The sequence below is a fragment of the Xenopus tropicalis genome, chromosome 5 (assembly GCF_000004195.4).
Source record: "Xenopus tropicalis strain Nigerian chromosome 5, UCB_Xtro_10.0, whole genome shotgun sequence".
NCBI lineage: Eukaryota > Metazoa > Chordata > Amphibia > Anura > Pipidae > Xenopus > Xenopus tropicalis.
This window is the reverse complement of record NC_030681.2, coordinates 124,870,233-124,897,276: the sequence shown is the minus strand read 5'-3', so window position 1 is coordinate 124,897,276 and position 27,044 is coordinate 124,870,233. Positions and strand designations below refer to the sequence as shown.

Genomic DNA, 27,044 nt, shown 5'->3' with positions numbered 1-27,044 from the left:
TGTAGCCAATTTATGCATGAAAACACGAGATAATGCAAAGTCTTGCGTTTTCATGCGTATATCGGCTACTTGTGCCTGCACCCGAGCGTATTTCATTTTCGGATGCAGGCACATGTGGAGGTGTAGAGCGGTATTTTCAGCAAGCGAAAATATCCGCCCTACGCCTCGTCTGGCATTAGCCTAATGGTCTAATACTTGCATCCAGGATATTGTGAAATGACTCCCCTGGTATCATACATAAATATATAAAGAGAACAAATCCTCCAATAAAAAGTGCCAGCCTTAAATTTGGCCAGTGACTAGAACATGACTGACTGCAATTCCTCTTGGCACCAGTCCCTTAGCTTCCAGCTACGCCATGCTCAGTGCCCACTGTGTGCCTATTCTCTTCTGGGGGTCATGTAATAAAAGTTTGGAATAAAGGTTTGCACCAGTTCTAGTAACCTATAGTAACCAGGCAGATGCTTTTAGATGACCAGCAAATGCTACCTGCTGACTGGTTACTGAACACTAGACCTTATACAAAGGTTAATGCATTTATTACATTACCCCAATATTACAAAGAGGAATGTTGCACAATTTATTTTTGCCTGGCTAGCAAGGATAAAATGCGCAACCCACAATGAAGTGTTGACCAGCTGCTATATTTTCATTGCTCGGACTTACACTCTGGAGTTGGCCAACTGCTACAAACCATATACAGCCATTATTTGCACTCAGGAGCTATAGGAGCCTTTTTAATCATTGGGCCCATTAGGAGCATTAGGGGCACAGGAATTAAAAATTCTCCCATAACATCCAAACCAAACATACCACATGTCACCAGGCATTGCTGTGCAAAAAACAGCGTAATTATCAAGTGGTATATTAATTTTCAGCTGCCACTAACCTGTTGTTAAAATATGGTTAGAAAGCAGCTGCTTGAAAATGCTCTGGGGAAATACAGCGCTCATTTATTAATGTTTTTGCACAATTGTTTTTCCAGAGCAACTTCAGCCGGAACATACTTGACACTTGAATTTTTTTCATTGAGTTTAATGTATTATGCAAGGTCTGAAGCGGTGTAAAGTCATTACTTTACCCTGCTTCAGACCTTGCATAATTAGTGGTTGAAGCATTGGGTGGCTTGAATTAAAACACCATTTACTTTATACAGCTTGTTACACTGTTATTTTTGTGTATCATACACTGTATGATACACAATATTAGTGTTTTCACTACCACTGCTATCCGATGCAATACAAAGGCATTCAAAATGTCCAATTATCATGGTTTGTAATGTTACTGAATAAAAATCAAGCAGAAAATCAGGCACAAATATCTACCAATGTGCCTTAGCCTTATGGAACGCATTATATTTTCATTTAAACAGACAGATACTTTTTTATTATAGATAATTTACATTTTTGGTGCTACTGGTCCTTTAACAGAAAGAACATTTCACATTCATGCTCCATATTTTTGCTCCACTAGGTGGCACTAAAGGGCTTTCGCTTTCTCGCTAACTAGGTGAGCTTTCATGCAGCAAACAATGGATCATTCAGCAGCATTTCACAGGGGCGCACAGATAATATCGAAATAAATCTAACAAATGTGTAAAATCAGAATTGCCTTCTTGTTATGAGAAAGTGAAAGCAATTCTTTTAAACAGATAAAATGCTAAACAGAAAAGGAATGTGATGGGAAGTCCTGATGTACTCAATGCAGCACAGCCTGCGGCGGGTTGCTCAGTTCCACTTACTTAGGATCCCTGTACATTGGATGCATCTGGTGTAACTGCACACCACCATAGTCTTTGGGGTAGAAACTAGCATTCCTAGGCACATTTTTAATATAGATTTTGTGAAGCTGCAGTGCCCCATCCTTATATAGATAAAAGACTGTGCATGTTGTAGTTGCGCCAGTGCCAGCTCTATGGAATAATAACATTCCTACTGAAAAGGCTGTTTGCATCAAAAAGATGTAACTGTACAGCCCCATGGAGCAACTCAGGTGGTGCAGTCATGGACAGTTTGCAGTGTAATAACTGAACAATAATACATTATAAACCATTATAAACCTGGGTTGATGTGAATCTGAAACACCAGCGCCACCTGCTGTTCACTTAGGCCAACTGGACGCAGTTGATAGAAAATTAAGTTAGTGAGAAAATGTGATGTTGCTCTGCTTATAAATAATGATGTTAGCGAGCAGAGTCATCTGATGTTTGTCATCTAATGTCTCTGGTCAGTTCTAAGCGGAGTAACATCACAAGACTTTCCTTTTCTCAGGAATTATTTTTCCCCCAAGTGTGCCGAATTGCACCCAATTGCCCAGATGAACAGGTGGAGCTGCAATGGCGGTGCTTAGAAGAGCATATTAAGCAATTTTACATTTCCTTAAATAAGGGAAAGCATGGTTGTGAGCTGCTATTGACTCATGTTTTGCTATGAGAAATGACTATATCACTATGGCTGTTGAAAGCGATGGTGTAGTTCCCCCTCTGGTTGGAACATGTGACTGTGGCCCCTACCCAGCATGAAATGTCACAGCCCATTGGCCTTTCCTGCAGAACATTTCCCAGCATCACTGGTTGTTTTTATTGCGGTGCTTTGGTACAATACTGCTAAGGTAAATATTTGCACAGAGCGGTGACTGTTTTCTGGTTTCTTGAAGTATGAGATGTCCCAGCAGGTAAATAATTTAGCGCTTGCTCTCCCGGCGGCGGCACAGAGCAGTGCTTGATACAGGCTTTATCATTTCTCAGGCCTCGTTGATAATCCATAACTGTCTAGTGCAATTATTTTCATTGCCCGGCCAGGCAAGGATAAAATGCGCAACATGCCTCTCTCGCCTTCTCCCAGGGAAACTCCATTATCTTTGAAGGGTCATATGACCACTCAGGGGCCAATGGGGCTGCAGCAAGGCAGTCCACAGGGCAATCTCCGTAAGAGCAGAAAATGAAGCTGTTACCAGACAGAAAACTGCAGTACGGCTTTCTTATGAATATTTGAGTGAGGAACTAAAAACAGCTTGGTGAACTCTAAGCAGCTGTGACAGCCGAAACTGCCTCGGAAAGCAGCCACCCTTGTGGAGCAGAGGAATCTTCCTGCGCCATCACTCACCGAGTAGGGAGAAAATAGTTCCATCATAGCCGGAAATACTGCGAGTGTCAGAAGCAAGGACACAGTTCCATCATCATGTGTAACGCTGGGTTTGGGATTGGACAGAGAATAAAACTTCCTCATGGAATACCCAGTATAAGAAAAAGACAATATATTCCATATATTGTGGAACATTTAAAGTGCACTGTATATATTCTGTGTTTAACCTGGGCCCCTGCAGTCATTGAGCTACAGCTTCCAACTCCTCCATACAGCCTGGGCCTTAGGCACATGAAGCAGCCAAGGACCCCTTGTCTAGGGGTGATGCCAATACTTACAAAAGAAAATCACCCCATCCTGCTGTCAGATATGCCCCAATAAATTTGGCGGTGGAGCAACAGACATATCTTATCATATAAGTGACCTATTAAAGAATCTTACTAAAATGGAATATATAAATCCGTAAATATTGCCTGTTTACATCTTCTATCTTGAGCCACCATTTTGTGATGAGCTGTGTGCTCCCCTGTCTCTGTATAGCATTACCCAATGGCACATACTCCTAAAAAAAGTATATGTTTATTAAAATGGTTTATTTAAATTAATTCGGATTGTTACATATGAACTGTCTTATGCAATATATTTTTATAGAGACCTACATTGTTCAGGGTTATAGTTTGCAGACAGAACAATGACTGTGCCAGGCAACTATGAGCTGCAGCCCTATCTATATATACATATACTGTTTATATATATATATACACTCAGAATAGGGTGGCAATGTTGGTGCAATAAATTGACAACTGTCCTGAATGTGTTAATATCGTCAAATACTCAATATACAGGCGTTTTGTCTTTAGGGTTTTGCCAGTAAAGGCTTCTATGACGCACGTGTGTGTCCCTGTGTGAGCGCTGGAGCGTGCAGGTGTTTAGTCCAAGGCACAGGATTCCATTTCCTTTTCTCTAAATTATAGATATAATCAGCACAATATTCTAGTGCAGTGCTGTCCAACTGGCGGCCCGCGGGCCGCATGCGGCCCTCGACCCCCCTCTGTGTGGCCCCCAACCTGTCTGGCTGCTTTGATGGCTTAACTTTGTGTAAACTTTAAATGGTATCAGTACTGAGATTAACTGCCCCCCCCTGCATGGTTCTCACCTCAGATTTAGGCTGTAATCCCCCTGTATTGTTTAAAAATGTAATCCCCTGTGTTGTTCACACCTTTTAATGTCTGCAGTGTTCACACCTCAGGCTCAGGCTATAATCACCCACCTTGTTCACCTCTTCACACCTCAGACATTGTATGTACTGCCTGGCCTATGCTGCCTGTGTATAGGCAGCATAGGGTAGGCAGAGTATGGCACATAGGCAGCATAGGGCAGGGAGGGTATGGCACACACAGGCAGCATAGGACAGGCAGAGCTCCTGTGTGTGCCACACTCTGCCTACCCTATGCTGCCTGTGGGAGGTTGACCTGGCAGGGGTTTGTTCTGGGAGTTTGTTAGCAGTTGGAAATAGCCATTAAATGGTCCCTAAGGTGTATAATTATATGCTGGGGGTTGCTGTGCTATCCACAGGGGAGGAGGAGGCATATGGATTCAAGGGTGTGTCTTAAAATGACATAATATAATTCTTTAACATATGAATGATGGTTGATATCCCTGCAGCGACCATTGAGATAAAATGGGTGTGGTTTGATGCGGGTGTGGTTTAAAATGGGGGAGTGGACAAAACTGGCTTCCATTAGCGGCCCTCCACCGTGTATGCGAGAGAAATTCCGGCCCTCGGCACCGCAGAAGTTGGACAGCACTGTTCTAGTGTATGTAATGTTGTTGAATGCCCCATGACATAGTATAGTAAAAGGAGCCAACAATATATAGAAACATCAGATGCCTAATAAGTAAAGGTTATTGGAAGTGGTGTGCATTTTGCCTGCCCGCACTTTCAGCTCAGCCTTTGTTTGTCTGAATTGGCTGTAAACAAGATAAATAGTAAGAGAATTAGGTCCAAAGCTGGCACTTACAGCAGCCCAGTGCATACCGAGAATGTGCCACAGACACCAGCACCACGTGTCTCCAGTGAGACGGAGCAGAAAGATCTAATCATGGCAACTACCAAGAATACCAAGAAAAAAAGAGAATTGTGTAATATATTGGTTTAATACATGAGTTCAATGTCATTGTATTGTTAAACTGTTATTCTAACCATGTTTATTGTTCCTTTAACATTTCCCCATGATTGGGTCTGCGTGGGGCAATAAAGGCAAGGAACTGGATGGGTGATTCAGCTTTGGTACTGCCAAGCCTCAGCCTAAGCCTCCCAAATTCCCAGGTATTCTGACATGCAGCAACTTGCGGATCTTGTGTCTGAGCTGTGAGTGAGTCTCAAAACAACAAGGGCTCTTGGTAAAGACTCAGACTTTTAGCGACTAAAAAGAGACATCAAAGCCTTATTTGTTTCGAGCGATTTTCTTTTCATATTCTGTTGGAGGTTATTAAAAAAGCAGAAGAATAAAAGAGTTATCAGTGCATGCAGCTGACAAATTATCAAGGCTTTATTTGCAGAGATAATGCACTCTCTCCAGCCCCAATTGTTACACATCAGAGTTCCATTTGCTTGTACAATGGAGTCAGGTGCTTACTTTAATGCAAATACGAGATCCAACTTTGTTAAATGTGCCATTGTTAGCAAAGACAAAGACGCTGCTATACATTTATTTATTAGCTTCATTATGCATGATATTCTGTAATCATTATTTAAATACAGGGTCAACCAAATACCAGGGTGGAACCCAGTACATAGATAGGTAATATTGTCATTGCTCTGCCTTGGCATCTTTTCAGCCTGACTCACTCTTTGCTCAGTGCATCGCAATAATGATTGTATTGTCCCTCTTTTAATTATGCATTTGCCAGTGTAATCAATGCATCACAAAAATAGATATTGAAGTTATGATTATTATTATTATTGGACATAACAAAGCCATAGAAGCCTTTAAAGCTCTAACATATTGTCATATCTATGACTTGGCAACAATTGGGACAGCAGACCCAGCAGCTGGGGGGGGGGGGTTGGGTATACAGAGGCCCTGCACAAATTGAGGGGCCCTAAAAACATTATGCCGGATGGCTCAGTAGCTACTACAGGAATGGAATCCATTATCCTGAAACCCTTTATCTAGAAAGCAAAACATAAAGGGAAGACCATCTCTGATAGACTCCATTTTAAGCAAATAATTTTTAAAAATGATCCTTTTTTCTCTGTAATAATAAAAAAGAGCCATGTACTTGATCCTGACTAAGCTTCATGAATCCATATTGGAGGCAAAATGATCCAATTGGGTTTATTTAATGTTTAAATTATTTTTTAGCAGACTTAGCCTTGGAGATCCAAATTACCCTAAGGGCTCTGGCACACGGAGAGATTAGTCGCCCGCGACAAATCTCCCTTGTTGCAGGCGACTAATCTCCCCGATATGACATGCCACCGCTGGTGGGATGGCATACGTGGTGGCGCGATCGAGAGGCGATTTCCGCAAATCGCTGCGCCGCGTATGCCAACCCACTGGTGATTTACATTTTCGGGGTTTACATTTTTGGGGTGTAAATTCTTTGTATTACAATGTCCCAAGAAGAGATGGGGGGGTCATAACTGCATGCTATTAAGAACTGAGACAAAATGGATCTATGAATTAGACACTGTATCTCGTAGGGGCTTAAATGAAAAAGTGCAGTTTGGAGCTATTTGTCTATGATTTGCTGCTATTATGTTAAGTGGTGATTAATTTGGGATTAACCCAGTTTAGTGCCATAACCACAAAATGGTTATTGATTTCTTGTACTTTTTATGTTCAATTGAATATTGGCAGATACAGCAATAAAAATAATATTTTGTTTCCATGGATTATATGAATATTGAACAATGTATATAATTATATAACATAAAATATATGGGGTTGTGATATTTGATTGGTCACTTTATTACCATTGCAATATTAGAGTTGTCACAGTTTATACTCATATATATAGTTTTCCAACCTTTCTCTTCTTTATATTGTTCAGTATTTATTGAGCATAAAAAGTATAGAAAACTATTGTATGACAATCAGTAATATAGCTATATATGCAAATGATATAACATTTTATCATATAACATAACTATCCTATATTTTATTGTTATAGCCTATAAGACTAAAAGGCTTATTTGACATATTCATTATAACATCACTGATCTGGAGCCACAAAGCAACATAGTGACATCACAGATCTAGATCCTGATAAGACCATTATGACATCATCATCATCCCTGCAACTAAAACAGTGCAGCTCACAACAAGCTTCATTTGTGTGTAGAGCTTGAAGTGAACACTACTTGTTAGTGGACACATCATGTTTCTGTGCATCTTGAAAAGAACTGTGAGTAGAAAAAATCTATATTTGACTGTTTGTGGCTTTATGTGTTTATGTTCTACTGTATTATCTAAAATGACAGACTTTGAATTATTTAAACTCCCCAGAATTATAGTTTAAAATATGATCATTATGACCTGATTTATCAGTTCTAAAACAATAAGGTATCATTTTACAAATTCACCAGGTCTAATCAGCCTGGAAGTTCTAGAACTTTACAGCTCACAGTGAGCTCATTGTTTGTTTAGCGCTTGATGTGGACACTACTTAGCTGCTAGTGCACACATCATGCATCTTTACTTATCAAAAACAACTGTAAGTACAAATTAATAGATTACCATGTCATATATAATATATAAATATGGTACAACATTCCCTGGGGGCTTATTTATTAATATTTGATACTGATTATTTTTTACAATTCAAGAAAATTGATGCAAAAATCTTTTTCCAATCTATCAAGTGGAAATCATGGCAAAAGTCATGATTCAACCTGTTGAGATACAATGGGATGGGTATTTTCACCATTCCATTAAGTTTATTTGATTTTGTTTTGGATTACATTTTCTTGCTGATTGAGAAAGGCACTTTTATTTTTAGTCAGAAATAGTAATTGTAATTAATATGCCCCTAAGTGTATACTATATTGTATTGTTATTAATTCTTTGCTTATTGTTTCTCACCTTTAAAGCTTAAAGTGCTTTGTCCAAAGCACTGGATGTGATATGAATTAATGGCATTGCTAGTTTCTGTGTTAATAGATGAGATTCTCATATACATTCTTCTTTTTGTTTCTTTTCTAGAAGATCTCTGAAGGCCGTGGGAGACCCTCCTGCCCAGCAGTGATGGGTCCTGCGCGCCTTTATTCTTTTATCATCTTTCTTGAAATATTTCTTCTGTTTTTTGGTACCACATCAGGTAATAAGATAATTCTCTTGCTTTTACCCCTTAAAACAGCAATATGAAATTCTCTTTGAGTCCCTGCTTGTTAACTACACAACAAGTTTAATTTAAGCAAATGCTACACTATTTGTCTCTTTAAGATCACATAACATAACTCCAATGTGCTTTAAGATATGTGAGATTCAGAGGGATAACCCCACAGCAGCCCTTCTAGCTGAATTTTCTAAATGTCCCTGTGTCTTCACATGGTGACTTTACGCAGTAGTTTGCCATAGATATGGATTAAACTTCTGTGCAATGCATGTAGTTTGCATTTAGTTAAGTGGCAAATAACCCATGCAATCCTACCCATAGACCTTAATAGTATTTAGAGACTGCACTGTAGCTTTCAAATAGTAATGTTATTTTTTTTTCCTCTTTCAGCTGTGAATGTTGAAAATTTTTCTTTATTCAAACCAAAGCTGATACTGAAGGCACATACTACGAATATTATCCCATGTGCATTTCATACTCGGCGTCCCCTTAATCCATTAAAAGTGCAATTGGAATGGGGTGTAATCCCAACAGGGGAACGCGATTACAAACCTTTGGTGCATCTTTTTGGAGACCATGTCAATACGGCATCACCTGAGCTCAATGAAAAGTACAAGCTTTTTATACCCCTGGTGGCAAAAGGAAACTGTTCTCTGGTGATCAATCCCACGAACATCGAAGACAGTGGGACTTATCAGGTTAAACTGATAATTAAAGAAAAGGTGTATGAGCCACTATCATCTATAAAAATAAAAGTTGTGGATCATCCCAAAGGTAAGTAAAGGGAGAGACAGCATTGCAAACCCAATAAGTATGAGCATTAACCTAGTCAATATAATGCTAATGCATGCTACATATATGTTCTGAATCAACAGTATACAACTCAAATCCTGATTTAAATTAGCTTTGCACACAATAACATTATATTATTATGAGTTTTGTATCTGCGGAAGGTGGTATGGTATAGAATCATTTGAAAAACTGCAGTCAAAATATGTTTAAATTGCATTTAAAACAGATCTTGCTTCAATAGATTCAAAGCGATCATTATAAAAGAGACAGTAAGGTTAACGGCACATTTCTATACACTGCTGGCTACCAGCATGCACTAATGCAAATATGTGTGTCCTAGAAATCTTATTTTACTAAATACTTCATTTAATATCAATGGGGATTCATTTAGTTGTTTTGCATTTCAGCCAAGTCCCGGGCTGCTAAGCCTATGAAAGAAGCTACAGCTATTATACCAGCGGAGACTACTAAAGCGCCAAACACAAATGCACCAAAAGAAAATGATGATGATGTCATTAGCGATGTCATCCTGCCACTACTGAAAGGACATGAGATGGCATTTGGTATAGCAGTGATATCTATTATAATAGGCCTTGCTGCTTGGTCATTGATAGGACTCATTATATGGTAAGTAACATTTTCCTTATCCTGATCTAGAATATAGAACAGAGGACATAAAAAGTATCTAGACAATAAATAGCTGAGCAAGAGCAACTTTGGTTATGTTCTAGTCTGCTCAGCTTTATTAACGCTCGCCCCAGTATGACCAACTTCCTGACACATCCTTTCCAAAACATAACGTGTCAGATTTGTATGGCTAATCTAAACTTGTTCCTTTTGCTAATTTGTCTTTAGGAATTTACATGCAGTATGTATATATATGTGTATGTATTTATATATATATATATATTTTACAAAAGAGTCATAAAAAGCCTACATAATATACCATTATAAGTGGTGGGTAGTGATAGTAATGGAACTCCAGGGAGACTTCCTCACATAATAAGAGACTTTTTGTCTGCATCTGCGACTTTTTTGACGAAACTGCAACTTTTTTTACGCAACCGTGCCTTTTAAAAAAAAAAAAAAAAAAAATAGCAAAATACAGAATTTCACAGCAAATTCATGCCTGGTGAAAAAATTCATCACTATGCATAATTATATTTTAAAACAGAGAGTACATTTTCTCATATATACATACACATGAGTTGTAACAAAACTTGCATATAATAGAACTGTTATATCGGTTAATTATAAGTGTTGGTCACAATTAATTAATTAAAGGGATAGACAACCTAAAGCTTTCCAGCAAATCATTCTCCCCTAACTAGCAGCTATAGCTGTTGGCAGTGGAAGATAATACAGATATGGGACCTGTTATCCACAATGTTTGGGACCTAGGGATAAATAATTAAGTTATTTCAATAAATTGGAAATAACTATCTATAGGATAATTATTTTCTGGATAACGGATCCCATACCGGTATAACGTCAGTTTAACAGCCAATGGCTGTATTGTACACTCAGAGTAAATAAGGCAAATCAGACCCTTACAAAAACTTTAAATACAATGTAACTATACTACATTTATATAATAACAAATGTTTGCCATTCACGCCTGCATTGCTGGGCACGTGGGATCTGGTGCCATTCATTTCAGTAAATAGTTCAGCAATGCTTGGATATAGGCGCAGAAACCCAGAGCTGTAAGATACATCTGTATATGTAAAAGTAGTTGGTGTTTAGGAACATTTTACAGCCATAATAAAATTCTTTTCTTATTTTTCCAGTATTAGGTATTGCCAAAGGAATAAGAAAGGCCACACTGGTGATGTAGAAAATCCATCATAAGATACGGAGTAAGAATTTATAACATTATCTATTTCTTCTAAATTTTTTGAACCCAGGGTGTTGCATCCATTTTCATCTAACAGGGATACATATCAGTAAGGCAGTTTTTGACACATATAGGCCACCAACAGCCACCACCAACAGGTGATACATTCACACTTAGGGGCAGATTTATCAAAATGTGAGTTTAGAGCTTAATACATAAAAACCCACCCACACTGTATTCATTCCTATGGGATTTTAGAAGCATATTTATCAATAGGTAAAAGTTAGAATTTACCTTTTGATAAAAACACACCTAAAAATTCCATAGGAATGAATAGAACGTTGGTGAGTTTTTACGCATTAAGCTCTAAACTCACATTTTGATAAATCTGACCCTTAGACTACCAGGCAAGTTACTGTTATTTGATTATGCAGTTTATAAATAACTCCAGGATTCTGGTGAAAATTAGTGCTTATTTATTATTGTTCCAATTTTGCGCGAAATCACGCCGCCGCGTCTGCCATCCCGCCGGCGACTTACATGTTTGCCGGTGGGATGGCAGGGGGAAGGCAACTCGGGGAGATTAGTCGCCCGCGAGCAGGGAGTTTTGCCGCAGGCGACTAATCTCCCCGTGTACCAGAGCCCTTAGGGGTTCCCCATCTGGGCCAATGCCTACAATTTGCATCATGTGTTGGATTAAAAATTAAGGACCAGTAACAATCCAACACTGATGAGTGCAAGGGAGCCGTGTACTCAATACAAAGTGTTGTGCATTTGGCCACAACATGAGAATTCCATGGAGGCCAAGGTGCAAAGTACAAGAAGCAATGCTTCTTTTTTCTTTGCCCCATAATAATAAATGAGCACCGTGTTGTGTTAGATACTTCATAAAAACAGCACAGCTTGTGACATTTTAGGTTTATATATCCTGTAACTTTATCAGGTTTGTGGGGAAATGAGTTCTTTTAGCATGCATTAACATTCTATCCATTTATTTTGTATGTGCAGGGAAAGTGAAGAGAGTTAATTTAGTCAAAGTCAATCATCTTCTGGTAGAAAAGAGTGGCTAGGCATCATTAAATTTAGCTTCACTAAAGAGAAGAATTAGACCCACTACGTTACAAATGAACTCTATTTTGGAGAGCAAAATCGATTTTGATTTTTGTAACTTCTGATCTGAAGGAAGAAATTCTCCACCTTGTGATTTCTCTGATAAAAAGTCATGTGATAAGGAGAAAAAGATAGAACAGCAAATTAAATCAGAGAATAAGATCCTACAAGGTTAAGAATAAATGTTCTGGTGAGGAATCGTCCAATAAGGAGGAAAAGTTGGATCATAAGATCAGATGAAAGAGTAATCATCTAATGAGTTGGAGGAGAATGAAGAGGCATCATTAGATGATGAGGGAGGGAAGGAGGGCATGTATATTATAGGAAAAGAAAACTGCAGAAGAGAAATTAGTGGTTCTTTCTGTATCTTCTCCTAATCTGTATGAAATATTTTTTCAATAAATCTTTTATATATAGTAATAATAATAACATTTCTTACCGCTATTTGCTGGATTTTAATATTACTTTTTTGTTTTATAAGAAATGAGACCGTGATATGTCAGTACAGGTATGGGATCCATTATCTGGAATCCCATTATCCAGAAAGATGGGAAGGCCATCTCCCGTAGACTCCATTTTAATCAGATAATTCAATTTTTTTTTAAATTATTCCCTTTTTCTCTGTAATAATAAAACAGTGCCTTGTACTTAATGCCAACTAAATTAATCCTTATTGGGGGCAAAACAAGCCTATTGGGTTCATTTAACGTTTAAATTTATTTATTAGGAGTCTTTTGGGGGAAAGGAAAAACGCAGTAATGGGAAAATTATTCACAATGTAAACATGTATGCTTCTATGTGAACAAATTTGCCTTTGTGCGAATTTAATATGGAGGAAAGTTTGCAAATTCTATTGTTTGTGACATTGGGCAGTGTATGTAATAAAACTTCTTAATCCAAAAGATTACGCCACCTTCCAGCATGCCTTAAACGTTTGCAATGCGCAATTAGAAGTTGCAATGCAATAGCAATCTAATGAACAATGCAAATTTTTATTATTTGTGCACTTTTTTTTTTATTTACGACTTATTACATTACAACAGGTCCCACATCTGTATAAGTATTATTATATCTATACTAATATATCAAAGGTTGGACTGGGCCTCTGGGGCTCCCCTGAGATGCTGGTCTTCCTCCCCCAGTGTGCTGATGGTACGTTTCATTTGTGCACGCTTGGGGGAGGTGGTCAGACAGGTGGTGAGGGCCCCTGGGGTTGTGTGTGTGAGGGCTGTGGTGGGGGCCCATTGGGTGGGTGCAGGGGTCCCTGCGGCAATAGTCCTGCTGGGCCCTGTACCCCCCCCAGTCCGACCCTGAATATATCTATACTGGCAGAGCTTGGGTATTGTAACAAATTTCTACATACATTCCTTATAGTTTTTGGGCACAGCCATTAAATAGAATTCCAGCATAATCACTGGTGCCACAAAATAGCAGACAAAGCAACTTGCATTGAGTTTAGCTAAGCAGACGCAAGTTAGGCATGCATTCATAAATGCTGTCCCTTTTCCATTAGGCTATCAGTGTGGTGGGAATGGGCTTATTTGCAACCAAAAGCATAATTGCAGATGGCTGAAATCAACACAGATGTGTGAAAGTATCAACACCATTCATAAAAGGTTGTCATATCCATACAGGCTCCTTGCACTTCTCTATAGTTATGCCATGTGCAATGTGTTTGTTGTGTCTCCTCTGCTGACTTGTGTGCAAGTGCATCTATCAACACTGGGGAACCCTAGAGCTACTGCTCAATTTACACCCAATTTGTGAACACGTGCATGCACAATTGTATCCATATTGACACATTAACTACAAATGCAATGGTCGAAACTCCCAGTGAGACTGTAACATTCTGAAATGCTGTAAAAAAATCACGCATTGTGGTTAACAAACATGGCAACATGGTCACTTTGCGCATTGCACTGAGTTCCTTATTACCCTTATGCTCTTTTTATCAATGGCCTTATGCCCAATTTTCAGGAGTCAGAACCAAAAGAGCAGAGAAACTGCCAGATGCAGACATTGCTTTCAATAGCTATTACAATCTCTAATTGTTAAAAATGTTACATTTTTGTTAATTGCAAAGTAGAGGTGGCCACAATGAAGCCCATATTCATACTAAAACTATCAAAGACCCCACTTTTGCAGTTCTGAAAGTCACTTTCCTACCTAAGGGTAACGGCACGTGTGTATGTATCGTCAGCCTGTGGATAAGCGCAGGTAGACAATATGCCCCTACACATCTTCTCGTTGTGCCTGTGCATGGAAGCACTGAATCTGCCTGGGTGCAGTCACATGCAGCCGATATCTGCCAACACACATGAGACTTGGCGTCTGTTGGCGGATGTCGGCTGCGTGTGTCTGCACCTGGACAGATTCAGTGCTTCTGGGTGAGGCACAACATTTTGTCAACCTGCACTTATCCACAGGCTGGCAATCCACACCATGTGACCTTGCCCTGAATCTTAACAAAATGTTTCAGGCTTCAATGGTCCTTTATTGCACTTAAAAAAGGGCCTGTGAAGTCTGAAACAGATGTTTAGTTTGATTTAATTGCACTTGCAGGAATATATTTCCCTGTGCCCACATCTCATTCTCTCTTATTTTGGTTACTGGCTTCATTATCACATGTAGATGGAACACAAGGCAAGTAAAAAGGCACTGGCACATTGGGAGATTAGTCGCCCATGATAAATTGTGCCTACAGCAGGTGACTGATCTCCCCAAAATGCCCTCCCAACAATGTGAATCGCCAGGGGGATGGCCTATGTGTTGCTTCGTTTTTTCCAAAGTCGCACGTTTCCTCTTGAGACAAGGTCGGGCGACTTTGGAAAAGTGTCACGTATGCCATTCCACTGGCGATTCACATTCTTGCTGGTGAGAAGGCATTTCGGAAAGATTAGACACCCACGGCACCGTCGCGGGCAACTAATCACCCCATGTGCCAGTGCCCTAAAGGACTGCATTGTCTAAAGCAACTGGCAGAGCAAGTCCTGTTGCTTTAGCCTTATCACTAGACACCTGGATATAAGACAATTCAGTTACCAGTACTATCATTGGCCTATCACATTCAATTACCAAAAGCCACTGCAATAGCCAAGACTGCACTGTGAATGTAGACAGCTCCTTAATGTTCTTGCTAATAAATGAAGAGGTCTCAAGGCAAATAAGAAAAATGATGGCTGCTCATAACACAGGGCTGGTAAACTTTTAAACATTTTTATTGATCTAGTGCAGGCATTTGAACATGGGGCTGATTCGCGTTAATATTCTGTGTTAGAGTTTGTATAAATCTGATCAAATTAGCAGCCATCCCAATAAACAAGCATCATAATCTGCACAAGTATCCTGAAAGTATTCAAAATGTAATTTTAGTTTTGCTTTGGGAAACTGGGTTCCCTTTATATCAGCCTAGTTCTTCTCAACCTCTCAGGAGGAAATAAAATCACTAACAAAGAGGGCATTCATGATGTTAAAAGTCCCTTGACTGATCTATGACTTATGTCCACTTCACAAGCAATAAAGTTGTATAACGTTCAGCCAGCTTGTTGAATCCTTATTAACTATCTCTAAAGTGGAACTTCCTCTGGAAATAACTGTAATCAATAGGCCGTTTCACACCCATGTCTCAAGTGGGCCTCAGCAAAGCTTCATTCCACTAATAGATCTTTATTTCTGAAATGCAGCCTCTTCAAACAGGATTGTCAAAAGACTTGTCATCCAGGCTGAAACTTGGCCAAGAGGAACCCATAAATACCTTTATGGGACATATTAGCTGACCCTTACAGTCCTTAACACCATCTGTTCACAACACACCCAAAGAATCATGGCAATAAGTTAATTATGCCTCTAGGGAAACTACATATATCTTAGGAGACTTCATTTTGCTGTCTGTAGTAGAGAGAAATAAAAGTGAATTACTTGTGAATTGATGCTGTTGATTGCTAGAACAGTAGAACTATCACAGAAAGGAAAGTTTCACTTATACTCTGTATATATTAAATTGCCTATGTAGGTATATATTGGAAGATGCCATTTGCCTTGTGGAAATGTCTCATTAATTATCAGCGTACATAGACATTTATTTTGCTGTTGATTTCGCTATGGAAAAACTTTAGGGAAATTATTTTTACATTTTATTGTGGTTGGAGAGTCTAATAGAGGAACCATGCCTTTTTTATGACAATCTTAATTTGATAAATTCCATTGCTAAAACCCTGTATCAGTCAGGTTAATTAAAGCATCTTTTTAAGTGTCTGGAAATAACAACAAAAATTTTGATCCACCATTGCATATATAATGAGAGAGATATTGCAACTGTGTGGCTAATAAATTTAATGGAGAGTTCAAGGCTCTTGCAGCTCTCTTAATGCTAGCAAGATTTGGAGTTTTGTTATGCCTCATAAATGGCAATATACTTGGAACCAACTTAAATGGTTTCTGTCTTGATTCAGTATAAAGCAATGTAAATGGCAGTTTACATGGGCCCCCAAACAGCTGCAGTTGGCTTGCAAAGGGAACCCTTGCAATATACTTCCTGTGTGCTGTATTGTGGGGCTGCAGAGTAGATTAAGGCAGGCGTCCCCAACCTTTCTTACTTGTGAACCACAGTCACATGTAAAAAGACTTGGAGAGCAATACAAGCACCATAAAAGTTCATGGAGGAGCCAAATAAGGGCTAAGATTGGCTATTAGGTAGCCTCTATGCACCCTATCAGCTTACAGGAGGTTTTATTTGGTAGTAAATCTTGTCTTTATTCAACCAAAACTTGCCCCCAAGTCAGGAATTCAAAAATAACTACCTGGTTTAGGGGCACTGAGAGCAACATCCAAGGGGTTGGGGAGCAACATGTTGCCCCCGAGCAACTGGTTGGGGAGCACTGCTTGAAGGAGTGCTGGAGCTACAAGGTGGTTATTAAAAGGTAGTTACTATAAAGTTACATAAAGTAAGTAAAATGAATGAGAATGAAGAATATGAATGTGTGGAAAAGGAATGAAAGAAAATGGAAAGGAGGAAGGAAAAATATGAACAAAAAAGGCAAAGTGAATGGAGGATAAAAGAACACAATGATATAGATAGGATTTCAGAAGAGAAAGGGAAGAAACAAAGGAGAATAACAATGCAAAATTAAAACAGAAGAGGAGTAAATGAGAACAGAATAGAAAGGAATTGGTAGAAAATGAAAGGAGTGAATGAGAAGTGGAGAAAAAAGGGAAGACAAAAAGTATACCAAAAAAGGAAGAGAAAATGGTTAAATATCAGAGACCAGAATAAAAAATAGAAGGGAAAGGGGAAAGAGGATTGGACATAATGCTGGAGTTGCAATGGTGGTGTTAAAAGTTAAATCTCTCATGAGAATGTGGTCATTTATACTAGATATACACATACAGACATTAGCAACAATCTAAACAGGGAAAGCATTAAGGGCTCATACATGGAGAGATACTGGCTGCTGGCCTTCAGCCATTCTCTTTAGCATCAAAATGAGTCCCTTTTCTGATTGTCCCCTGCATGAGAGCATTGTTGGCCCAAGAGCTGACCTTTCAGTTTGGCCCCGTTCATAGCGAGCTTTACAGTGATACAAATACAAACACTGACACAACAGATTTTTAGAGATTATTTTATGAACTCCCACAACAAATGTGTTTACTTCACTCCAATACAAATTTTAATTAAACGGGTTGCTATTAACGAGCTGAATATGGAGATGGAATAATTTTCATCTGTTTTTAGTTAATTGAAATAACTATTACCTTGGGGAATTGAGAGCACATCTCACAGGAAAGCATCTTTAAAGGCAAAGACTTGCATTTACGCTTTATTGAAAACTTTCATTTAACCCCTTTAGTTCTGTATATTTTTTTGTTCTGTCCATACATGAATGTTTTTTTCACATTGATTAATGAGGGTTAGCGTAGAGCAAGTCCTAAGATTCATTTGTTAAGTATATAAACAGAGGCCTAATGTTGAGGAATTATTCATATATGAACTGCACATTCCTGTGATGTTTTGTAACAGAGGATGTAGTCAGCTATTGCCTAATCTGAAGCACCTCTCCCAGACTCCATTGTAGTAAGAAAGTAAATATATCAACCAAATGAGTCTAAATACACAGCAATCTTTTATGAATAGGGCTGTGTTCCTCGAATCAGAATGAAGCATCAAGACGACAGTGTAGCAATCAGCAAAGTCTGGGGAATTTTCATTTTGGGTGATGCTGTCTTCTCCTCAATTCTACTCTTCTATATAGAGGAACATTAATAGCCTCTATAATAAGTGTGCAATAATATTAAAATACAGACACATATAGATATATAAATACATTTATGCATATATGCATTTGATTATATATATAATGCACAAGAGCCACAAATAGCTTGTAAATTAGATCCTTATAAATGGTGCTTAGCGATGTCATCAAATGTAATGTAATATAATCAATGCTTAATGATGTAATTTCTATCACATGACTTACTGAAACTTGTGTATAATAATAATTAATGAACCCCCTATTGTAAAATAAAAGGATATTAGAAGTCACATGACCTTTATATGGTCACGGGCCTCCTTGGTAACATATAATATCTTTATATTTTTCAATAGGGGGTACACTATTCGACTAATTTCGACGACTAACCTCTGTGCATAAAAATACAAGTCTGTCTTTGCCGTAAAGAAATTACAGGTAGGATTAGGATAGGGTTGGAACTAGGCAGACAGTGGAGGCATCAGCCTTGGGTGAAATAGACTGTATGGAGCAAGCAGTGGAGAGCAGTTCAGACTGACTGCGGAGAAAGGGTGTAAGTGTGCATGTGTGTGGGGGGCTAATAAGGCATTATTAGAGTACTTAGTATGCCATTTACAGACTCAACCAAGGAGATAAAAATGGGTTCCTACCTAAGCATCTCCCACCAGCACATGGACTCATGGCACAGAAAGCGCCACTATGAGAGCCCTAAAGAGAGTCTAAAGACTGGAAACTTGTTGAGTCAGTATTACCACTGGCTGTAATGCCAGTAATGTCTTGTATTTGCCTATTGGGGATGATATACTATTAAGTCAATGTCCAGTACACCCATCCTGAATTAACCTCTTTGGTTCCAGCAACCAAACAGTTTAAGGGCAAGTAAAGCCTGATTCACTGGTGGGTGCTTAAGAACCACTGGCACCAAACTTATTTAAAGATGTGTGAAGTAGATGTCAGTTTGGAAATCCTTCCTCTAATCCTACAAGGAGGACCCATATGAGAGAATGAGTGGTGAGCGACACATTCTGTACTGGGGGTGCAGCTCATCAGGCCTGTGACAAGTGACAAATCAGCTAGTGTGCTGAGTGATGTGGAAGTATACCCAAGGTAAGGGCAAATCAGTGTTACATAAGAAAACAGAGGAAGTTATGTAATGAGAGCTTCCATTTAGGTATTGGATCCTGGGAGTTATCCAAGTGCCATTTAGAGGTCAGGAAGGAATTATCTCACCCCATGCCACTGCTGGGAGAGGGAAGGGGTGAACCCAATGGGCTTATATTTCACAGCCCACCTTAATTTATCAATGTTGCCCCAAAAAGAAAAATAACCATATGAACACCACACATGGTCAAATCCTGTATCTTGCTATACATAGAGCAACACATATGCATAATGTCTGATGTATAAAACCTATAAGGGCCCCTTAAAATTCTACCATAAGCAGGGGGGGCCAAGGTTGGCCACCTCGCCCCTGGGCCTCCCACTCGCGTGTGCTTCGGCACGCATGTGCAGTTCCATCAAGATCACGATGGGGGGTCATTGCCCCCACTGCATAATGACAAGTGGCGGGGGCAATGACAAGGGAGTGCTGACTAGGGGTACTCAGGAGAGGTTCATGCATGGTGCCCCCCAATCGTTGGGCCCTAGGCAGATGCCTCTTCTGCCTACCCCTTGCCACAAGAAAAAAAAAAAACACCTCAGTGGGTTGAAAACAGGCATGTTAGTCCCCAATCGTAACCCCATTGTAAACTCATTAATGCAAGTGCAAGAATTAATAAAGTTAATATATTTTTCTGAGGTTTTCTGCATGTCAGTTGAAGATGCAAATGACTGAGTCGATCCTAAGTCATCACGGGTCTGATTTGCCACCTGCTTGGATGTTCAGACTTGCATGCTTAATTAATCTAATTAGTCCACACACATATCAAGTGCAAATTCACAGCTTGTCACCCTGAACAAATTTGTTTTTGTTTGTGCTGGAGCTTGTAACCCTTTCTTTCCAATAAATGTTGTAAAATAAAATATGAAGATGCTGACTTCCCTGCAATACAGTATACAGAGGGAGGAAGGAAGGAAATAACTATGGGGGGAGGTCATATATGTTTTGCATATATTGCCATGAAATAACTTGGTATTAGCAGCCTGTGACACCTACAACAATAAAATTGTTTTGTTTCCCAACACTGCCTATGTAATTATGACTGGTGTGGTACATGCATTACATATGTAATTTACTAGGTCAAATAACGATCTTATAGTAATAGGGCAGGAAATATAAACAAGATTTAGACATTCGTTCTCAAATAAAAAATGAATTAAACATTAAGGACACTGAGTAATACTTATTAATAGAGCTTCCAGATAGGACTATATATCACACTCACATACTGAGTATGAGAACCCGACTGTTGAACATGGCAGAGATAGCAGCATATCTTCCAGTGATTGGACAAGGACAAGGGATTCCCATAGATTCATTATTCTCTGGACTCAAGCTTATCCAGAAAGGCTATGTAGTCAGGGGACTACAGTATATTGTTTAACGTACTGATTCATTTCACATTTCTGCTCTCCTACTTCATTTGGCCCTGGTTAGCACTTAAGCAGTGGCAATTCCTTCTTAGCAGCGACCACCCTTAGTTTTACAGTTTATATTTCCCCCATGCTCCTTGCTTGCTTACCTTCTGCAACTTCCCCCACTGTGCACTTCTGAAGAGTTGTAAAGCACATTGTTGTCTTACATCACCTTCATTCAATGCACACAGCAAATTTATATTGCTGGGTTATAATAGGAATATTATTACCCAGAAGGACAAGTCAGATAGTTGTCCTCCTTACATTTTAGGGCACATGTACATCCATAAGTGCAGAGAGCAAAGTGCTCTGTTTGGCTTTACACTGGGTTTTATGTAATCAACACTTGCATCCAAGCCAGAAATTCAAAAATGGGCACTGAGGCCACTGGGAGCAACATCCAAGGTGTTGGGGAGCAACATGTTGCTCACAAGCCACTGGTTGGGGATCACTGCTCTACAGCAATTGCCAAAAGTGCCAAAATTAAGACAACTGTATATCTGCTTTGTCTCAAATCAGGCACAGTTGTGCCAAAGTTTTTCAAATATTTTCAAAGTCTGCCTTACATAATTTCCAGTGTTTGGTGTACAAGAGACATGAGTGCCCAATCCTTTCTGTGCAACTGACCTGTGCTAAAGGCTACAGCCTGGGAAATCATAGGTGGTGGCAGCTTCAGGGTTCCCCTGCGTCAATAGGTGCAACAGCGCTCAACTTGGAATGGAAGGCAGAAGGACTAAGCAACAGCAAGTGCAACTATACAGAAGAGCAAGATACGCATTTTGACACAAGAACCTATAATAAAAGTGGTTTTATGTGCAACTGACTGCAGGGAGAGTGCCTAATGCACCAGTAGTACCTGCCCACCCCCCCACATGTGATGGCATGCATGTTTAAGAGTGACAAGGGGGGGAAGAGGTACCTGCCCAGCGCACCCAGTGTAGTGGATCCCTCAGGGAATTCTCTATCCTGATTCCCTATTTACTTGGGCAATATGGCCTGGGAAAGATATCTCCAGAAAAACTGCAAATCCTATGCAGGAGCTCAATGCTGCTCATTCTAGCTCAGCCCTAACTGCCTTACACTCCTAGAGTGTACTATAAAGGGAGCTACACCTGCCACTATCTAATGCCTCATTCACGGGGCCCTGTTCCCCGACTTCACTGGGCCTGGGCCCATGCCCTGGGCTCTCAGGACACACCCACCTTGTCCCTAAGGTGGAAGCAAACAAACAGGAAGGTGCCACTCCTCTCCCCACACTATACCAAAGTCAGGCAGGATGTGGTCACTATACCTTCTAACCAATAGCACACGTGTTAATGAACTCACTTAGATACATTCCCTTGTGCCCAGCAAGTAAGGGAACTGAACCTGCAGGGATTTAAAGCCATAGGGGCCTTTTAACCCTATGGGTTCCTACAGAATCTTGCAGAAAAAAAAACGGTTTGAATGCATTTTACCTCCTAAAATCGTTTTTATATCAGAGCTGCAGAGAGATCTTCACTCCTCTGAAGCTAAGCTGAAATGAGAGATGGGAGTGTCTCTTCATTCTCCCACAGGAAATGGTCACAGCACTGACTGACAGGCTGAACTCTGCTGTAGCAGGGAAGCCCCTCCCACCCCCCTGCCTGTGTATCTGTTACCAGTCTGCACATAGCTGGCCTGTGCTACTGGCTCATCTTTACTTTTGGAGTTGTTGCAGGAGAAAATACCAAAAAAACCCAGTTTAGGTGTCAAAGTACAAGTTACAATATAACTATATATAATAGGAACCCAATATGGATGCAGGGAGTTGCAAGCACAAAACACACATTATTATTATTAGGTACAGTTTATAGAAGAAACAGATTTGACTCCTTTATTATGAGTAACAGTTTTTTTTTTATTTGGTAAATTGTTATTTTTTTTATAAAAAGATTCAGAGATTCCTTACATTTCAGCATCAGTCACAGACGCAGTGAATCTGTCAGAATTCGCACTGAACCGCAAGATGGGAGGGCTGCAGGCCGGGAGCAGCACAGCAGATCAGGACCCCAGCGTGACTGACGTGGGCGCCAAAATGATGTCATCAAAATCGCCGCCCACGTCTCACGCCCAGTCTTCTCTTAGTGGCTGCAGCGTCTCTATAGAAAAGAAGCTAGGGCCGGCGACCCCAGCTTTAGACAGCGAGTTTCTTCTAGCCGGAAGCCCTGTGACTGGGAGGGGCTTCAGCGTTTGTGCAGGCATTAAACAGCGTTCTTGAACAGTAGGTAGAAAATAAACGTTATTTTATTCAATTTTACAGTATTAGCTGCATTTTAGGATAAAGTTAAAAATGATGGTATATGTTTCCTTTAACATGTGGAAAGTGTGTGTCCTGTTTTAAAGCAGTGGGATAACTGTATCACAGACTCTTTAATCTTGATTTGTGTCATTCAGAACAATACAGTACATAAATAAGCAACTGCCTTCTATAATGCTTGCATTCCATTACATCCAAGCAGGTTGTACCATGAATAATTGCACTGAGAAGGCGGAATGGGAAATCTGCTTAAGAGAATTTCTTGATTACGATTATATACAGTGCTGCTGAATGCACCTTTGTTCAGGAGGGTGAAATGGGGGAGGTAAATTATAAAGAGCGTTTCAGATCACAAATAAGGGCTGCTAATCTGCTGAACAGAGTTGCTTCCCACACACCGTCTGGGATTGGCCTTCTACTCCATTTCAGTATTAGTGTCATGTATTTAAAGCACATGGGAATGTGGGATTTTTGTTCTGACATTACAGAACTTCCCTAACACTCTCGCAGGAAACGTGCCGCCCTCACCCTGTCATCTCTGCCTCCTCTTCACAGCGAATAATGAAGGATGAAGCACAGTATTACAGGTGTGCTCACGGGGAGATGGGGGACAAATAGCTCTCTATATGGAAATGCCAATTGTACTATTTTCATCTTGTGTTTCTTCCATTCTTACCCTTTATTCTAGAGAATTCCTGTTTTCATTCTTACTGACAGGTCTGATTTTAGGGTAAGGTAGAGAGGGCTTTTGCACTTGGGTTAAATAGCAACCCCCATAGGTATGGGTAGCAATGTAGATACAAGTAGAAAGGACATTATGTTGTGTAACAATTTCAGTATATACATTAGCAATGATCCCCAACCAGTGGCTCGTAAACAACATGTTGCTCACCAACCCCTTGGATGTTGCTCTCAGAGGCCTCAAAGCTGGTGCCCATTTTTGAATTTATGGTAAGGAGGCAAGTTTTTCTTGCATAAAAACCAAGTATAATGCCAAACACAGCCTTCTGTAGGCTGCCAGTCCACATAGGGGCGATTAAGTAGCCAGTTATTGCTCTTAGTGGCACCCCAGGAACCTTTTCATACTTGTGTTGCTCCCCAACACTTTTTCCATTTAAATGTGACTCGTGGGTATAAAACGTTAGGAAACCATGCATTAGGGATTCCCGGCCTGCAGTCTTTTAGTTATTGTTCAACTTCAACTTCTAGCAACCTGCAAGCAGCAAGCAGGAATTATGTAGTGACATGGGGCATCCATAGCAACCAACTAACAACTAGGATTGACCTCTCTATTGCATTCAGAGTGATGAAAGCACTTGATTCTCATGCAGCACTAGGTTACCTTTGTCTATAGTGTTGCCACCTTTTTATAATACGCATACTGACCAGGCAGGGGGGGCAGACACAAAAGGGGTAGGGGGTCATATATCCAGCGTGCAGGTCTGGACTGAGAGTCAAATAGGCCATGTTATTTCAAGTACACAGAGACTTAAAGAGCCCTCACCAGCCCACTAAATAGTGGCTGACAGTGGTCAGTAGCTGCAGAGCCAGTCTGCGTCTGCCAGTGAGGAATCTGAGGAGGAACTGATGAGTATAAAAGCTAGATAGGAAAAAAGGGGTGAACTTGGGGGCAGATTGGAGGAAGGCTGGGGCTGGCTCACTAGTTATTGCAAATATACAGGCACATACAGGCCAGTAAATTTGTAATACAGGCAGGTATTTTACCAGCTAGGCCTGTAAAATACTGGCCAGGTGGCAACCCTAGTTGTCCATGTTACTATATAACTTCTCTTGCATTTTATATCAAGGTGCAACTAAAAATCTAAATGTGCAGATAAATATTTAATTGTTCACATAATCTGATTAGTTTACTGAACCCCTTCACTGATGGATTGATCTTGAGTATTAAGAGAGAGCCCACAAAGTCTGCTTTTCTTAACCTTTCTGTTTATGCAGTGCCTCCTGCACTTCCCTGGCTGGGGAGCCTGCTGTGTCTCTTGGATATCTTCTCTCCATGGCACATCGCCTGGGAAGTGGGAGTATTGGTAGGAGGAAGCAAGAAATCTGTGTGTCATTCCATCACTCTGAATCCTGCGAGCTGGCACAATGTTCCCGTGTGGGGTTACTGTCTCCTTATTGCAGCCATGGCAGACTGACATGTCCCAAGACGATGCGCAGAAAAGATGGATGTGACTCAGCAGTGACAGAATTCCCTTCCCACCAGTGGGTTGATACACAGAAAGCAAGAGCCGGGGAAAATGTCACTGCTGTATTCCATGTTCTTATGTAACATATTGGCAAATATATTGCATGCCAAATGCTGTGTCAGGCAGACAATTGCTCGGTTCTTTCCAATAACACAGTGAGATTTGTCCCTGGTTCTTTGTCCTGATAATTGTCATGTAATTAAGTATTGTCCTTGACCGCACAGCTTCCCAGCCTGCCCTTATGTAATAGTATGTAGGTCCTGTAACTAAGTTTATAATTAACCACATACATATGCAATACATAACAGCCCATTAGGCATACTGTTGTGATGGTATTTTAACAGTGCATCTGGTAAAATATATAATACCATTGTTAATAGGGAGCAAAGATAGTAGAGATATGAAGGCTTGTATTTTATTTCTAGAAAAGGTGTGCAACAACCTGTAGTTCCCCTACAGACATAATCTCTGTGTATGAACTACAGCAGGTAAACTGTATCATTTAGTGTCACTGTGCATGCTCAGATTGGAGATGGTTATCTATGGTGGTCATAAAGGGGCTAATCTTTTGCCAGGACACTAAATTGAAGCCCAGGGCTTGCCAAAATGAAGCTAGAAATGTCACTGCTGGCTCCTCAGGAGATCACTTTGTGGTAAGACATATATAGTTACCAATAAGTGGCACTAAAGTGGCATGGAATTTGTTGGCTCCAATATGAGAATAATCAAATTAACATAATCTGCAATGTCCCTGTGATATCAGACCATGCATAGTGCTCACTAGGTCAAACATCTTTAAACTTCTTGTTCACTTTATCACAGTATGTGGTTTATGGGAGTAATAGGAACAGGTTTAACTAGCAACCCTAAGGCTGAGGGCACACGGAGCACAGGCTCTGCTGCTTGTTTTTTTTTCAGACTGAGAGAAGCAGAGCCAGTGCTCCATGTGCCCCGTGCCCTTACACAATACATGAAGAGATCTACTAGTTTGGTGAAGCTGCCAAAAGTGTGGATCCTTGCCCAATTTAGGCACCCATGTGTTAGGCCAAATCAGGCTGATCTGATAGGCCAAAGATAGTGCAGGCCAGATACCATACAGGCATTAGGGGTCTGGCACACGGGGAGATTAGTCGCCCACGACAAAACTCCCTGTTCGCGGGCGACTAATCTCCCTGAGTTGCCTTCCCTTGCCATCCCACCGGCGAAAATGTACAGGGACAGGGAGTTTTGTCACGGGCGACTAATCTCCCCGTGTGCCAGAGCCCTTACTGTGTGTCTCATTCAAGAGCTGATAAAAGCTGCCAACTCTGTCTGGAGGGGCCATTTTATCAGGCCTTGTATGAGCAGCTTTTGGCAAAACTATATGCCACACATGGAGGTTAGTAGCTGCTACTGGTTGCTAACTAGAAGATTTCATTGTTTTCCGTGCTAGAATTAAACTTCTGGCATATGGCGTTCATACTGGCATTAGTGTCTGATTCACTAGTCAGTAGCGATGATTAATACAACCTACCAAGGCAGCTGTTGTTGGACTTCTTACTTCTACCTTGGATTTACAACCTTTAATCAGGGCCC

General features: G+C 40.2%; 1 protein-coding gene across 2 annotated transcripts; it reads left to right on the top strand.

Annotated features, from left to right (window-relative positions):
* The first annotated feature begins 7,213 nt into the window (after nt 1-7,213).
* LOC100491450 lies at nt 7,214-25,720 on the top strand. Of its 2 annotated transcripts, none has more exons than XM_031902995.1 (6): nt 7,214-7,496; nt 8,294-8,408; nt 8,817-9,200; nt 9,626-9,845; nt 11,009-11,077; nt 25,219-25,720. In XM_031902995.1, exons 1-5 carry the CDS (start codon nt 7,470-7,472, stop codon nt 11,067-11,069), a joined length of 807 nt encoding a protein of 268 aa, XP_031758855.1. In that variant the 5' UTR covers nt 7,214-7,469; the 3' UTR covers nt 11,070-11,077; nt 25,219-25,720. The 2 variants fall into 2 exon arrangements, with proteins under 2 accessions (XP_031758855.1, XP_017949932.1); XM_018094443.2 differs by lacking the exon at nt 25,219-25,720 and adding an exon at nt 12,064-12,610.
* The last annotated feature ends 1,324 nt before the right edge of the window (nt 25,721-27,044 follow it).

What these genes read in the sequence shown, in the direction of transcription:
- LOC100491450 (XM_031902995.1), top strand. Translation starts at nt 7,470, where the DNA reads ATGTTTCTGTGCATCTTGAAAAGAACT. An exon ending in GTTTTTTGGTACCACATCAG is followed by an intron (nt 8,409 to 8,816) that starts GTAATAAGATAA and finishes TTCCTCTTTCAG; the next exon opens with CTGTGAATGTTGAAAATTTT. An exon ending in AGTTGTGGATCATCCCAAAG is followed by an intron (nt 9,201 to 9,625) that starts GTAAGTAAAGGG and finishes TTTGCATTTCAG; the next exon opens with CCAAGTCCCGGGCTGCTAAG.